The sequence below is a fragment of the Protobothrops mucrosquamatus genome, unplaced genomic scaffold (assembly GCF_001527695.2).
Source record: "Protobothrops mucrosquamatus isolate PMUCROS unplaced genomic scaffold, P.Mucros_1.0 scaffold_286, whole genome shotgun sequence".
NCBI lineage: Eukaryota > Metazoa > Chordata > Lepidosauria > Squamata > Viperidae > Protobothrops > Protobothrops mucrosquamatus.
In genome coordinates this window covers 294,922-308,841 of record NW_015386362.1, presented here as the reverse complement: position 1 = coordinate 308,841, position 13,920 = coordinate 294,922, and the positions used below count along the sequence as shown (strand labels likewise).

The window sequence follows — 13,920 nt, the reverse complement described above, 5'->3', positions numbered from 1 at the left end:
GAGGCTGGATGATGTTCAAGAGGAAGCTTGGCTGAACGTTCTGGAGCCGGTAGACCTAGTGGGAAGTGGTTTAGTTCTTTAACTCTGGAGCTGGCTTCTTATACTAATTCTATCCCCCCTTCTATATTTTGGGGGTTTTTTGTTTCGTTGTGACAAAGCCATGGCTGCGAAAGGCACCTCTGGAGCTTCCAAAGATCCCCGCACGAATCAACTCCAAACCCCGGTAAGTTAACCTTACTGGGTTAAAAGAAAGTTGATTCTCTTCTGATGTGTCCCCCACATCGCTATACTTCATAGTTTGAGACCTGTGCAAAAAACTGCACTTACCAGCTTTAGCTGTGCTTAGCAGATGCCCCTGGTTTGGGAGATTTAAAAGAAGAAAGGAAAATAGGATGGGTTGGGGGTAATTAGGCAGATGGAGTGGTGGTTTGTTGAAGAACAGTAAAGCTGGAGTTGATCGTTGTTGTTTTCAATGGGAGAATAATGAAACCAGGATCCAAAATATGGCCGGTTTCATTGAGGCATATAAGTAACTGGGCCTTCACGAACTAAGAAGACGATTTGAACATGGTTTCACTCAAGTGTTCTTCCTCGGAAGAGTCTGTGCCACCCAAGTATTCTTGGCACCCCAGCTTGCTTTAATGAACCCCAAAAGACTCTCTCATTCTCTAGATTCAGGCATCACATTAAATTGCAGTTTGTTTAACCGTATGATTAGATCAAACATAATTGCTGGGGCGTGCACAACATGTTTAAGACATAAACCATGGTTTGCAAACCAGAGGGGTTAACCCTTCCTTCCCTGGTCAGATTTGAAGGAAATTTAATGGCAGGAACCAGTGTCTCAAATTGCAATCTCCACTCTTGGTGGGCTGACAGGATGGGTAAAATTAAATTGATTTTGGCAGCCATCTTAATCTCCGCGTACCTCGCAGTCTACTTTCCTGAATATATATATATATCTCGCAGAACGTAGATCTGACCAGCCTAGCGATGTGCGATGAAGGGGCTTCTATTCTGTGATTCCCTTCATCGTAGCTTGTGGATTGTGTAAGCATTTTGCAAGGAGGAGAAAACCGGCGTACAGGTTGACGTACGACCGCAACGGGAGCTCAAAATGTCCCTTGCTAAGCGAGACAGCTGTTAAGCTAATTTTGCCTCATCTTACGACCGTTCTTGCCACAGTGGTTAGTGAATCCCTTGCAGTTGTTAAATTAGCAACGCGGTCGTTAAGTCAACCTGGCTTCCCCGATTGACTTTGCTTGTCAGAAAGTCACAAAAGGGGATCACACGACCGTCGTAAATATGAGCCAGTGGCCAAATATCTGCATGTTGATCACGTGACCCTGGGGAGGCTGCAAGGGTCGAAAGGGGAAAACGGTTATACATCACTTTTTTTCAGTCCCGTTGTAACTTCAAATGGTCGCTAAACAAACTGTCGTAAGTCGAGGACTACCTATATTCCTCTAATCATCTCCACCATCATCCCTGCATGTGTGCTTAGCCCTGGTGAGCTCTGCTCAAAATGATGCTCCTTTGGTAAAAAGGACAGGGAGATGAGGAGAGACGATGCCTGTGGCCATCAGCATCCATCTCCGGGATGGAGGAGGAGGAGGAAGGGCGATGAAGTGGCTCCTTGAGGAGGGGGTGTCATTGTGGTTAACCCTTTGAAAGGGCAGCTTCACTCTGCCCTGATCAACGGCAAAGGGGCTCGTGGCTTTGTCTTCAGGGTATGCCCTTCTTTAAATACTACTTGGCCTTCGGAGTCCTTAGTGCTCTCCGAGCTTGGGGGTTTTCTTGCAGACGTTTCGTTACCCAAGTAGCTAACATCATCAGTGCTAGAAGGGAATGATGTTTGCAGAGAGGAGGAGGAGGAGGAGGAGGACGACGACGAGGAGGAGGAGGACGAGGAGGAGGAAGAGAATGGTTGGGTCCTTGGTGCTCTCTGAGCTTGTTGGTTTTTTTGCAGACATTTCGTTACCCAGCTAGGTAAAATCATCAGTGCTAGAAGGGAGTGAGGTTTGCAGAGAGGAAGAGGAGGAGGAGGAGGAGGAGGACTAGTGTGTGGTCCTTGGTGCTCTCTGAGCTTGTTTGTTTTCTTGCAGACGTTTCATTACCCAACTAGTTAACATCATCAGTGCTAGAAGGGAGTGAGGTTTGCGGAGAGGAGGAGGAGGAAGAGGAGGAGGAGGAGGAGGAGGAGGGTTGGGTCCTTGGTGCTCTCTGAGCTTGTTTGTTTTCTTGCAGACATTTCATTACCCAACTAGTTAACATCATCAGTGCTAGAAGGGAGTGGGGTTTGCGGGGAAGGGAAAGAAGAGGAAGAGGAGTCCTCAGAGAGCACCAAGGACCCCACAGTCTTTCTCCTCCTCTTCCTCCCCCTCCCCATTCAGAGAGGGCTGGAAATAACAAAAAAATAAAGAATGAAAAAAGCTGCTCCATCAAGTGCTTTGGTTGAAGGATCCAATTATCTCACCCCAAACACTTATGTAGGCCTGTCTGCCTTCATTCTCTGGGTATTCTGTGATCTCTTGAATTGCCCAGGCCTTCGGACTCTCTCTCTCTCTCTCTCTTTAAAAACTTCTTCCCACTTCGAAAAGATTTGACAAGGAGCACTGATGACACAATGGAAACTTTCCACCCACTCCAGGAGAGAGAAAAACCACCGGTGCTTATTTTTGACGAATGGAATATTTTACGGGGAAGGAATGATGGACCGGGCGGGCGGGTGGGGGGGGGGGAAAGAAACGAAAACAACAAGCAAAGTAGGCCAGAACATTGTGCTCATGGTGTGTGTGTGTGTGTTGGGTTTGCTTTGTCATCATTCCAGGGAAATAAGGATGAAGAGAGACATCAGCTGGATGCAGAAGAGGAACCAAACAAAGAAGGAAAGATGGGCAAAGAAACGTGGGGAGAAAGGATCAAGAAATTGAAAACTTTCATTTGGAATCCAGAGACCCGGGAATGCTTGGGCCGGACGGCTAGGAGCTGGAGTAAGTGAAATTTACCATTAGTCACTTATTTCCCATTAAGATAAGGATGAATGTTGCATCAATACTGCGTCAGTGTGCATATTTTTTTTTTAATAGAGTGGATGAGAAACCTAACATTTTACAGTTTAACACAGGGAATCCATCAAGGAAGGAAGGAATAAATATGGAGAAAAAATTGCACTTATTTCAATTGCGCAGATATTATTAATTTGTTCTTGCTAAACCAGCATAGACCAGCACTTCTACGATGGCAAATGTTTTGGTCTGCTTCATCTGTCTTAATCAAATGAGCGAGTTCACCACACTGAGATGAAACACAATTTTAAAGGCATCATTTGTGGATGGCAACTTTGGTTTAAGACTGAGAGCCAAATTGCTAGCATTCATTTGCGGCTTAAGCAACAGAGATGTTTAAGGGACTGGAGGCTAAAACATATAAAGAACAGTGGCAGGAATTGTGTATGCCTAGATTAATGAAAAGAAGGACCAGGGGTGACATAATAGCAGTGTTCCAATGTTTGAGGGGCTGCCCCAAAGAAGAGGGAGTCAAGCTATTCTCCAAAAACACCTGAAGGCAGGACAAGAAGCAACGGATGGAAACTAACCAGGGAGAGAACCAACCTGGAACTAAGGAGAAACTTCCTGACAGTGAGAACAATTAATCAATGGAAAGGCTTGCCTTCAAAAGTTGTGTGTGCTCTTATCACTGGAAGCTTTTAAGAAGAGTCTGGACAGTCATTTGTCCGAATTGGTATAAGGTTTCCCACTTGAGCAGGAGGTTGGACTAGAAGACCTCCGAGGTCCCTCTCAACTCTGTTACTCTATTATTCTGTTCTGTCATTAGTGTGCTGTAAAAATGCAGCCAAATATAGTTTTAAAAGTATATAATAAAAGCACAGTTAAGTGCATCAGGCTAGAAACTAAGGAACTGTAGGTTCTAAATCTTTCCTTAGGCATGAAGCCAGCTAGGTGACTTTGGGCCAGTCCCTCTCTCTCAGCCCTAAGAAGCAGGCAAGGGCTAAAATCCTTCTTAACAGGCTGCCTAGAAAATTGCATGGACGTATCCAAGTAGTAGCCAGGAGTCAGAACTAAGCTTCAAGGCACCCTCGCCAAAATTTGCTTAGCTGAGTTATCTCAGCTATGGACGGTGGCTTAATGGCAATTCACCTTAAGTATCTTAAATTTCCTCTTTTATGTTTTTTTTTTTTTAAAAAAAGGTTACGTTCTTGACCTTTCGAGCCCAAATTAATAATTAGAAATATTTTGGGGAATATTAGAAAGGCAGAATATATTTCCCCAAAGGAATAATGGAGAAGATCTTTAAAAAGACAGGAACCAGCCCCAGCCCCTCTACCCCAGGCAGAAACTAGACAGAGGTCAGCTTTTAGAAATGCAGATGTGATCATCCTTTCAGAAAGGTTGCAGCCAGGAAGCTAGAAGCTGATGAGATTAGGAAGACAAAGACCCCTAAAATCTACATACCCCCACCCAAACAGGAACAGGAAACAACCTCAAAGCCCCAGAAGGTATAAAAACCCACCACTCTCAGCTACATGTGGTCAGTTCTTCCAGAGCCATCTTTCTGTCTGGCTCTCCTCTTCAATAAACTACAACCTTCTTTCTAAAGCAGTCTCCATTTTGTTTATTCCCGGCTTGGATTAGACCCTGATGAAGATTTTTCTTCTCTCTCTCTCTCTCTCTCTCTCTCTCTCTCTCTCTCTCTCTCTCTCTCTCTCTCTCTCTCTCTCTCTCTCTCTATCTATCTATCTATCTATCTATCTATCTATCTATCCCTGTTTTATCTTCAAGCCCTCTTGTGCTCCATATTAACCTTATGAGATCGAATGGAAGCCAGGATTTATGTTGCTGAGCAACGTGGTTGTTGAGTCAGGTCCTATTTTACCAGCTTTTTGCCACGGTTGTTGAGCGAATCACTGCAGCCATTGAGTGAATCACGTGGTCGTTAAGTCAATCCAGCTTGCCCCTTTGAATTTGCTGGCTGGAAGTTTGCAAAATGGCAATCAGGTGACACCCCCCCCCGGGGTCCTCCAACTATTGTTAATACACACTGGTTGACAAAAGTTCCGAATTTGGATCACCTCATTGTGGGGATGTGGCTATGGTCATAAGCGCGAGGACTAGTTGAAAGTCCCTTTTTTTCAGTGCCCTTGTAAATTACATACTGGTTGCCAAAAGTTCAGATTTCGGATCGCCCGATTGTGGGGGATGCGGCTATGTCATAAAACGGGGCAAAACCCACCAAACAAATATGAAATTTGACACTCAATTGCGGACGTAAGTTGAGGATTGCCTGCGTTAACCACTGCAGCGATTCACGTAACAGCTGTGGCAGGAGGGGTTGTCAAATGGAGCAAAACTCACTGGAGAAGTGTCTCACGTAGCCACGGAAATTTGAGACTCAGTGGTGGTAAGTTAAGGATTGCCCGTATTAAGCTGAACGCTGCAGGGATTCGCTTAAGAACAGTGACAAGTAAGGTCGTAAAACGGAGCAAAACTCCCTGGACAGCTGTCTCGCTTAGCCATAGAAATTTGGGACTCAGTTGCGTAAGTTGAGGACTACCTGTGTCCCTATTAAATGGCCCCGGGGAGGGGGGGGAGCAAGTCAATGCCTCGTAGGCAGCATCCCCAGCCTTCTCCTGCGGGGGCCGTTCCGCCTTGCCGTGTTCAAAGAAAGGCTCCCCCCTGGCCTTCCTTGACCCCTTGCCAAAGCAGCTCACAGGTCCAAATTACAGTTTGTTTCCCTCCTCAGCAGCTCCCCCCCCCCCCAGGTCCTGTCCCCACGGCCCGCCCGCTTGTTCCCAGAACTCAAAATTCCCTGTAACATAAACACCTCAGGAACGCAGAGGCCAAAAGTCACAGCTGCGCTCAAAGCGTGTCCTGGAAATGCATTTGGGTCCCCGCTGGGAAATCAAAACACACCAAGAAGCTTCCATGGGGTGGAGGGAGGAGTTACTTTCATGCTTTTTATTTTATTTTAATTTTTTTTTTAAAAAAAAAGGGCCTGGGCTTTATTTTCCTGAGACAAAGCCTTGCAACGGAATAACAGAAAAACAAAGTTGGAAGGGACCCTGGAGGTCTTCTAGTCCAACCCCCTGCTCAAGCAAGGAGGCCCTATACTGTTTCAGACAAATGGCTGTGCAAACTCTTCTTAAAATCCTCCAGTGATGATGGAGCATTCACAACGTCTGNCTCTCTCTCTCTCTCTCTCTCTCTCTCTCTCTCTCTCTCTCTCTCTCTCTCTCTCTCTCTCCCTCCTATCTATCTATCTATCTATCTATCTATCTATCTATCTATCTATCTATCTATCTATCTATCTATCTATCTATCTATCTATCTATCTATCTATACCTGTTTTATCTTCAAGCCCTCTTGTGCTCCATATTAACCTTATGAGATCGAATGGAAGCCAGGATTTATGTTGCTGAGCAACGTGGTTGTTGAGTCAGGTCCTATTTTACCACCTTTTTGCCACGGTTGTTAAGCGAATCACTGCAGCCATTGAGTGAATCACGTGGTCGTTAAGTCAATCCAGCTTGCCCCTTTGAATTTGCTGGCTGGAAGTTTGCAAAATGGCAATCAGGTGACACCCCCCCCCGGGGTCCTCCAACTATTGTTAATACACACTGGGTGACAAAAGTTCCGAATTTGGATCACCTCATTGTGGGGATGTGGCTATGGTCATAAGCGCGAGGACTAGTTGAAAGTCCCTTTTTTTCAGTGCCCTTGTAAATTACATACTGGTTGCCAAAAGTTCAGATTTCGGATCGCCCGATTGTGGGGGATGCGGCTATGTCATAAAACGGGGCAAAACCCACCGAACAAATATGAAATTTGACACTCAATTGCGGACGTAAGTTGAGGATTGCCTGCGTTAACCACTGCAGCGATTCACGTAACAGCTGTGGCAGGAGGGGTTGTCAAATGGAGCAAAACTCACTGGAGAAGTGTCTCACGTAGCCACGGAAATTTGAGACTCAGTGGTGGTACGTTAAGGATTGCCCGTATTAAGCTGACCGCTGCAGGGATTCACTTAAGAACGGTGACAAGTAAGGTCGTAAAAGGGAGCAAAACTCCCTGGACAGCTGTCTCGCTTAGCCATAGAAATTTGGGACTCAGTTGCGTAAGTTGAGGACTACCTGTGTCCCTATTAAATGGCCCCGGGGAGGGGGGGGAGCAAGTCAATGCCTCGTAGGCAGCATCCCCAGCCTTCTCCTGCGGGGGCCGTTCCGCCTTGCCGTGTTCAAAGAAAGGCTCCCCCCTGGCCTTCCTTGACCCCTTGCCAAAGCAACTCACAGGTCCAAATTACAGTTTGTTTCCCTCCTCAGCAGCTCCCCCCCCGAGGTCCTGTCCCCATGGCCCGCCCGCTTGTTCCCAGAACTCAAAATTCCCTGTAACATAAACACCTCAGGAACGCAGAGGCCAAAAGTCACAGCTGCGCTCAAAGCGTGTCCTGGAAATGCATTTGGGTCCCCGCTGGGAAATCAAAACACACCAAGAAGCTTCCATGGGGTGGAGGGAGGAGTTACTTTCATGCTTTTTATTTTATTTTAATTTTTTTTTTTAAAAAAAAGGGCCTGGGCTTTATTTTCCTGAGACAAAGCCTTGCAACGGAATAACAGAAAAACAAAGTTGGAAGGGACCCTGGAGGTCTTCTAGTCCAACCCCCTGCTCAAGCAAGGAGGCCCTATACTGTTTCAGACAAATGGCTGTGCAAACTCTTCTTAAAATCCTCCAGTGATGATGGAGCATTCACAACGTCTGGTGGCAAGGGGTTCCACTGGTTGAGCGTTCTCACCGTCAGGAAGTTTCTCCTTAGTTCTAGGTTGCTTCGCTCCTTGATTAGTTTCCATCCGTTGCCTCTTCTCCTGCCTTCTAGTGCTTTGTTGGTGCAGGAGGCAGGGAGAAAGGATGCAATTTTCTGCCCGTCCAGAACATAGAACAATAGAGTTGGAAGGGACCTTGGAGGTCTTCTAGACCAACCCCTGCTCAAGCTGGAGACTCTATATGAGCCGTCCAGAGTAGTTTCCAGAGTTGAATGGCTACAGTAATCAAATATAAAACAAACAAACAAAGAAACAGATGTCATTCCAGACAAATGGATGTCCAGTCTCTTCTTGAAAATTTCCAAGTGATGGAGCATCCATCCCCAGGCCATCCCTTAATAGCTCTTCTCTTTCTTTCAGGTCTGATACTCCTTTTTTACCTTGTCCTTTACATGTTCCTGGCTGGCATGTTCATATTCTGTATGTATGTAGTCTTGATCACGCTGAGCCCTTACACACCAAGGTACAGAGACAGAGTGGCCCCGCCAGGTAAGTGCTCCAGGGAGGTTTTGTAAGGCGTCCTTTGAGGGGAAGACACTGAGTGTGTGCAGGGACTTATCTCAGAGCAGAGGAGATATGTGGTGGTGCAGTGGTTAGAATGCAGTATTGCAGGCTAATTCTGCCATCTGCCAGCAGTTCGATTCTCAACAGTTCAAGGTTGACTCAGCTTTCCATCCTTCCGAGGTCGGCAAAATGAGAACCCAGATTGTTGGGGGGGGGGGGCAATATGCTGACTCTGTAAACTGCTTAGAGAGGGTTGTGAAGCACTGTGAAGTGGTATAGAAGTCTAAGTCCTATTGCTATGCTGGCTAAAATTAGGGGCAACTACGTTGTGGGTTTGAAATCACTGATCAACGGTTCCATAGTCGGGGCCATTGATCATTTGCAAATTGGGTTTGTTTCATTGTCCTTGCCTCTGCCATATTTTGGGTCAACATCATAGGAAAGGATGCTATGAGGAAGTAGATCAAAAAAGTCAGTCCTATTCCTTTTAAAATTTATTTTTGCAGGAGTTACGATTAGACCGTACATAAAGCAGGCATACAACATCGCCTTCAAAATCTCCCAACCTAGTTCATGGCAGCCTTATGTGGACAACATGGAGCTGTTGTTAAAAGGTGCCTTTTTTTTTTCTTCCTCTGTATAACTATTAACCAGACGGGTTCTCTATATGCTACAATGGAACAGTCCACTCCTACTATAGAAATATGGAAGTCCTAGAACTAAATCCACAATGGGGTAATGCAGGGGTCCTCAACCCCAGGTCCGTGGACCGGCACCGGGCCGTGGCATGCCAGCAACCGGTCCGCGCAAACAAGCGAAGCCCCATCCGCATGATGCAGGCAGCATATGAAACCACGCCCCCTCGGGTCCGCAGAAAAACCTCTCCCCACGGAACCGGTCCTTAATGCCCAGAAGGTTGGGGACCTCTGGGGTGGTGGGCATCTTCCATACCAATGGGCTTCACTCTGAAAAGAGAAGGGACTTTATTTTTGTACTGAAAATACCAACGTTGAAAAGCGTTGCGATAAGGTCTACGTCATGGCGCATCAACCTTCTCTGTTGTCTTTAGAGTATGATGACAAGGTTCAAGAAACCAAAAACATCGTCTGCACCCCGGGCGCATATTTTGTACAAGACGGCGACGAAAGCGCAGCGAGGAAAGCTTGTCAGTTCAAGAGGTCCCAGTTGATGAAGTGCTCTGGACTTCAGGATCAGACCTTTGGATATTCCCAGGGGCAGCCTTGTGTATTGCTAAAGATGAATCGTGTAGGTCATTTTATACTTGCTTGCATCTGCTGGGGACACATCTGTGGAGATTCTCAGTCATCCAGACATCATGGTTGTCCCAAAGATGCTTTTTTTTCACAAGGCAACTGGACTTTCTTGTTTTCCTTTGAAGATGTTTCGCTTCTCATCCAAGAAGCTTCTTCAGCTCTGACTGGATGGTGAGGAATGGAAGGATTTATATTGTCTGCACCAGCTGTCTGCAAGGAGTATAAATCCTTCCATTCCCCACCATCCAGTCAGAGCAGAAGAAGCTTCTTGGATGAAAAGCACAACGTCTTCAAAGAAAAACAAGAAAGTCCAATTGCCTCGTGAAAAAGCATCTTTGGGTCTCCTGGGGACACTGGGTCAAGTAACCCATGTAAATGGGCATGAAGTAAGGGAAAAGGAACAGTGGTCTTACAAAATAGCAGAGTTGGAAGGGACCTTGGAGGTCTTCTACTCAAGCAGGAGACCCTACTATACCATTCCGGACAAATGGCTATCCAATCTCTTCTTAAAAGCCTCCAGTGATGGAGGACACACAACTTCTGAAGGCAAGCCGTTCCATTGATTAATAATTCCTCCTTAGTTCTAGGTTGCTTCTCTCCTTGATTAGTTTCCACCCATTGCTTCTTTTCCTGCCTTCAGGTGCTTTGGAGAAGAGGTTGACTCTGGGAGTCAATTCTGAGAATTGAAGTCCACCCATTTTAAAGTTGCAAAGTTTGAAAAACACTGACTTAAATATTGTACTATCTCAGCTTAGGTGGCAGTCTTAAACTTGCTTCCTCTAGATATTGGGCACCTGCTCAGATGGGGAGCTCTATAAATTTGATTAAGAAAACAAAACTCGAGTAAGGAGAGATTGAGGAAGGCTGTGTGAACTGTTCTGTGGCCCTGGAAAAGAAAGCAGTACGAAGTTCAAAGCGGTGGTAGCTTTTGATCTCTTGTTTTTAATTTTTACCTGCAGCAAAATAAGAGCTTAGAAGAACAAAGTGTTTTTAAAGGGAACTAAAAAGCTCTTGTTTTTGCAGATTATCGGGTATGAGCCTGGCCATGGCACTCCAATTACTGTGAGTTGTAAAGTCCAGGTAAATTATCTTGATTTTATTTGTTCTAAGTCCTGCAAACTTGCACCAGATATTCTTGGCAGCAAAACTCTTGAGCCAAACCTTGTTTTTCATTGTTAATGAGGAGAGACACAATTTTGGCACAACAGGGTGAGCAGCAAGACATGGTGACCATTTAAATCAGATTTGACCAGCTTGTACGTGAAGGGAGGAACAGCCCTGGTTTTGCTAAAACATCCCTGGAGCTCCACAGATTGTCCTTGACTTATGACTGCAACTGAGACTCGAATTTCAGTCGCTAAGCAATGCGGTCATTGAGTTGCAGCCAATTTTACCCCTTTTGTCTTTTTTGTTTCCCCCACTGTCTATGTCAAGACGAAGGATCTCCCATCTCCTCTGATTGGCAATAATTTCTCCAGGATTTGGGGCAGGGAAAATCGCTCATCGCTTTCCCCATGTTCCTTAAAACAATTACAGGTGTTTCTTATTTTACGACGGTTCATTTAGTGACTGCTGGAAGTTACAATGGCGCTGAAAAAAGTGACTTACGGGTGGTTTTTTTTTCCCCACACTCGCAACCCTTGCACGGTCACGTGATCAAAATTCACAGGCTTAGCAGCCAACTCCTATTTACGACAGTCGCGGCGTCCCGGGGGGGTGTCACCCGACCCTCTTTTGCGACCTTCTGACAAGCAAAGTCAATGGGGGAAGCTGGGTTCATTTAACAAGCGTGTTTCTAATTTAACAACTGCAGTGATTCGCTGAACAACAACGCTGGCCACCACGTTCGTAAAATGGGGCTAAAACTCGCTTGACAAATGTCTCAGCCACAAAAATGGGCACAATTGTGGTTGCTAAGTTAAGGACTACTTGTCATCCAAAACAGTCAGGAGATTGTGGAGAAGGGAAGTTCCATTTTTATATCTGGGTACAATGGCTAGCTGATTTCTTTCTTTTTTCTTTTTAAACTTTTGGGTTGGCTTCTCTTTTATTACAATAGGTATCAACCAACTTACTGATAAAATGAAAGCACCCCCCCCCCCCACAATGCAAAATGCTGTGTCCAGAGACATTAGAGTTAGGATCAGATAATTTTCTTCAAGTGAAATCGGGTGAAAAAAAACCCAAAACAAAAAGCAAAATCGAAGTTAGAAAAGACATGGCTTTCAAATTATACATAATAAATAAATAAATAATCCCCCCCCCCCAAACTGACTGAAATAATTATGGAGCACTTAAAAAAGGCAAATCTCAATAGGTCTATGGTAAACATGCAAACCTACCAAACAAGCAACATAAGATTAATTGTAGTTGCCATTTGCTGAATTAACATTTCAAAGGCTAGCTGATTTCCATTAACGGACAGCCTGTTGTCGATCCGTTGCGTATCTTGACGTCCTTCTCTGTGTTCTGAATTGCAGAAAGGCGAACAAAGTCACCTCCAGTCACTAGACTTCTTCCCAAGCGCAGCCTTTGACCTCATGTATTTCCCTTATTATGGCAAACTCACACACGTAAGTAGAAACGTGTTAACTCTCGGATTAACGTTGCGCCAATGATCCCTGTGGTATTGAGATGCTTTTTGGAGAGTAAGTCCATATTGGCAGTCTCCAGATGTTTTGAACCGCTGGAGATATCGACTTACATAGGTTCATTCAGTGACTGTTCGAAGTTATGACAGCAGTGAAAAAAAGTGCATTACGATCGTTTTTTCACACTAACACCCGTTGCAGCATCCCAGCACACGCAATCGCTTAGGTTGTTTTTTATTGCTTTCTGTCGTTTTTATGTCATTCCAAGTCTGAAATAAAGTCTCGATCGATCGTTTGTTTTTTTTTTCAGGTGAATTACACGCAGCCTTTGGTAGCAATTCATTTTACAGGAATTACAAGAAACCAGACTGTGGACATTCAATGCCAACTGAACGGGAAAGGAATTATCAATACCGTTAACAACGATCGATTTCTAGGGCGGATCATTTTCACACTAACCATCAACAGCTAAGGCCAGACCCTCCCCCGCCCGTTTGTGGATCACCCTTTTTATGGCAATCAGATGTTTCCTCACCGTGGGAAAATCCAATTGGCTATCGACCTAGCACCAGGAAACGCCAGACCTATTTTGAGGGTTAGGGTTTTTGGTTTTCTTTGAAAAAAAATAAAATAAAAATAAAATAAAAGATAGCTCCCAAGATAGACTATGGAACTAAAAGTAAAGCACTTGAAACATTCATCCTGGGAGTAAACCCATCAGCCCAACAATATTTTTTTTTTTTAAAAAAAAACATTTTAAACAAAACAGCATTTTAGATCTTTCTCCGGTGCGTCAAAAGAGCATCAAATTGAGAGTTTAGCCATAATACCACAAATAATTGGTTTTATTATTATTTTTTTAAATTTTTATTGTCCTTTGGGGACATATCTTCACTGTCAATACGGAAGTCAGCCAGCAGTTTTTCGTATTTAAGGGGCCAGTATGGAATAGATATTGAAAGACAGCCAGGCAGGCTTTTTCTGACTGTTTTTGCAATTTTTGAAATGGATATTCATAAAGCCACCTTCAAAAACCTCTTGATTTAACCCCTGTAGAAGACCCAAGGAACAGTTAGTTGGCCTTAAGCGTAATCTTTGCCCCCCCCCTCCAAAAATCCTTGGCTATTTTTATCCTATTGCTTTTCTGACTCAATTTAGTGGCAGTGATGTTCCCTACGCAGCATAGGCCTTCTCAGTCAAGACAGGTGTTTCCTTCAATAAGGAGGAAAAATGTGGTTTTCACGTTCACCAGCCTGGGATGCCTAATCAGGTTGGCAAAGATAGACAGAGGGATGTCTAGGGAGGGATCCTCCATCTTGAGCTTCTCAAGATGTTTGCCGGAAGCGTTCACCCTCCGCGCCTTTTTATTCCCACGGGGAACGGATCTCCACGGAAGGCCCACCACACAGTTGTGCCATCAGAATTGGGACTTTTCATTAGTAGCGTACTTCGGCCTGATCTCATGTTCTTGGAACAGGGTGGTAGATATCCACGTGAAGAAAGGGAGAACCAGCACTGGAGTGTACGGACTGCTCTCTCTCTCTCTCTCGTTGGCCTCCAACGTTCCTGTTGCAGCATTTCAGATTGGGAGAGAAATGACTGGGGAGGCGGTGAAGAGGTGGGGTCTCCGATGCTTGTACCCTGAAATAAAAGGACTGACTTACAGCATAGCAGAGCCTTTTTTCTGTACTGCACGTGGGCTTACAAAGGCTTG

At 45.1% G+C, this 13,920-nt stretch overlaps 1 protein-coding gene across 2 annotated transcripts in view; it reads left to right on the top strand.

Moving 5' to 3' along the window:
- Positions 1 to 13,876, top strand: part of ATP1B4 (ATPase Na+/K+ transporting family member beta 4) — a 15,809-nt gene extending 1,933 nt beyond the window's left edge. Inside the window, exons 1-9 of one of the 2 annotated variants that reach the window (XM_015831894.1) lie at positions 8 to 49; positions 159 to 223; positions 2,831 to 2,993; positions 8,198 to 8,326; positions 8,848 to 8,955; positions 9,411 to 9,607; positions 10,639 to 10,695; positions 12,096 to 12,188; positions 12,517 to 13,876. In XM_015831894.1, the coding sequence (XP_015687380.1) occupies positions 161 to 223; positions 2,831 to 2,993; positions 8,198 to 8,326; positions 8,848 to 8,955; positions 9,411 to 9,607; positions 10,639 to 10,695; positions 12,096 to 12,188; positions 12,517 to 12,678 (972 nt within the window). In that variant the 5' untranslated portion in view covers positions 8 to 49; positions 159 to 160 and the 3' untranslated portion in view covers positions 12,679 to 13,876. Of the gene's footprint in view, positions 1 to 7; positions 50 to 158; positions 224 to 2,830; positions 2,994 to 8,197; positions 8,327 to 8,847; positions 8,956 to 9,410; positions 9,608 to 10,638; positions 10,696 to 12,095; positions 12,189 to 12,516 lie in introns of those variants that run through there. The other variant, XM_029287290.1, reaches the window with a different exon arrangement.
- Positions 13,877 to 13,920: the final 44 nt, after the last annotated feature.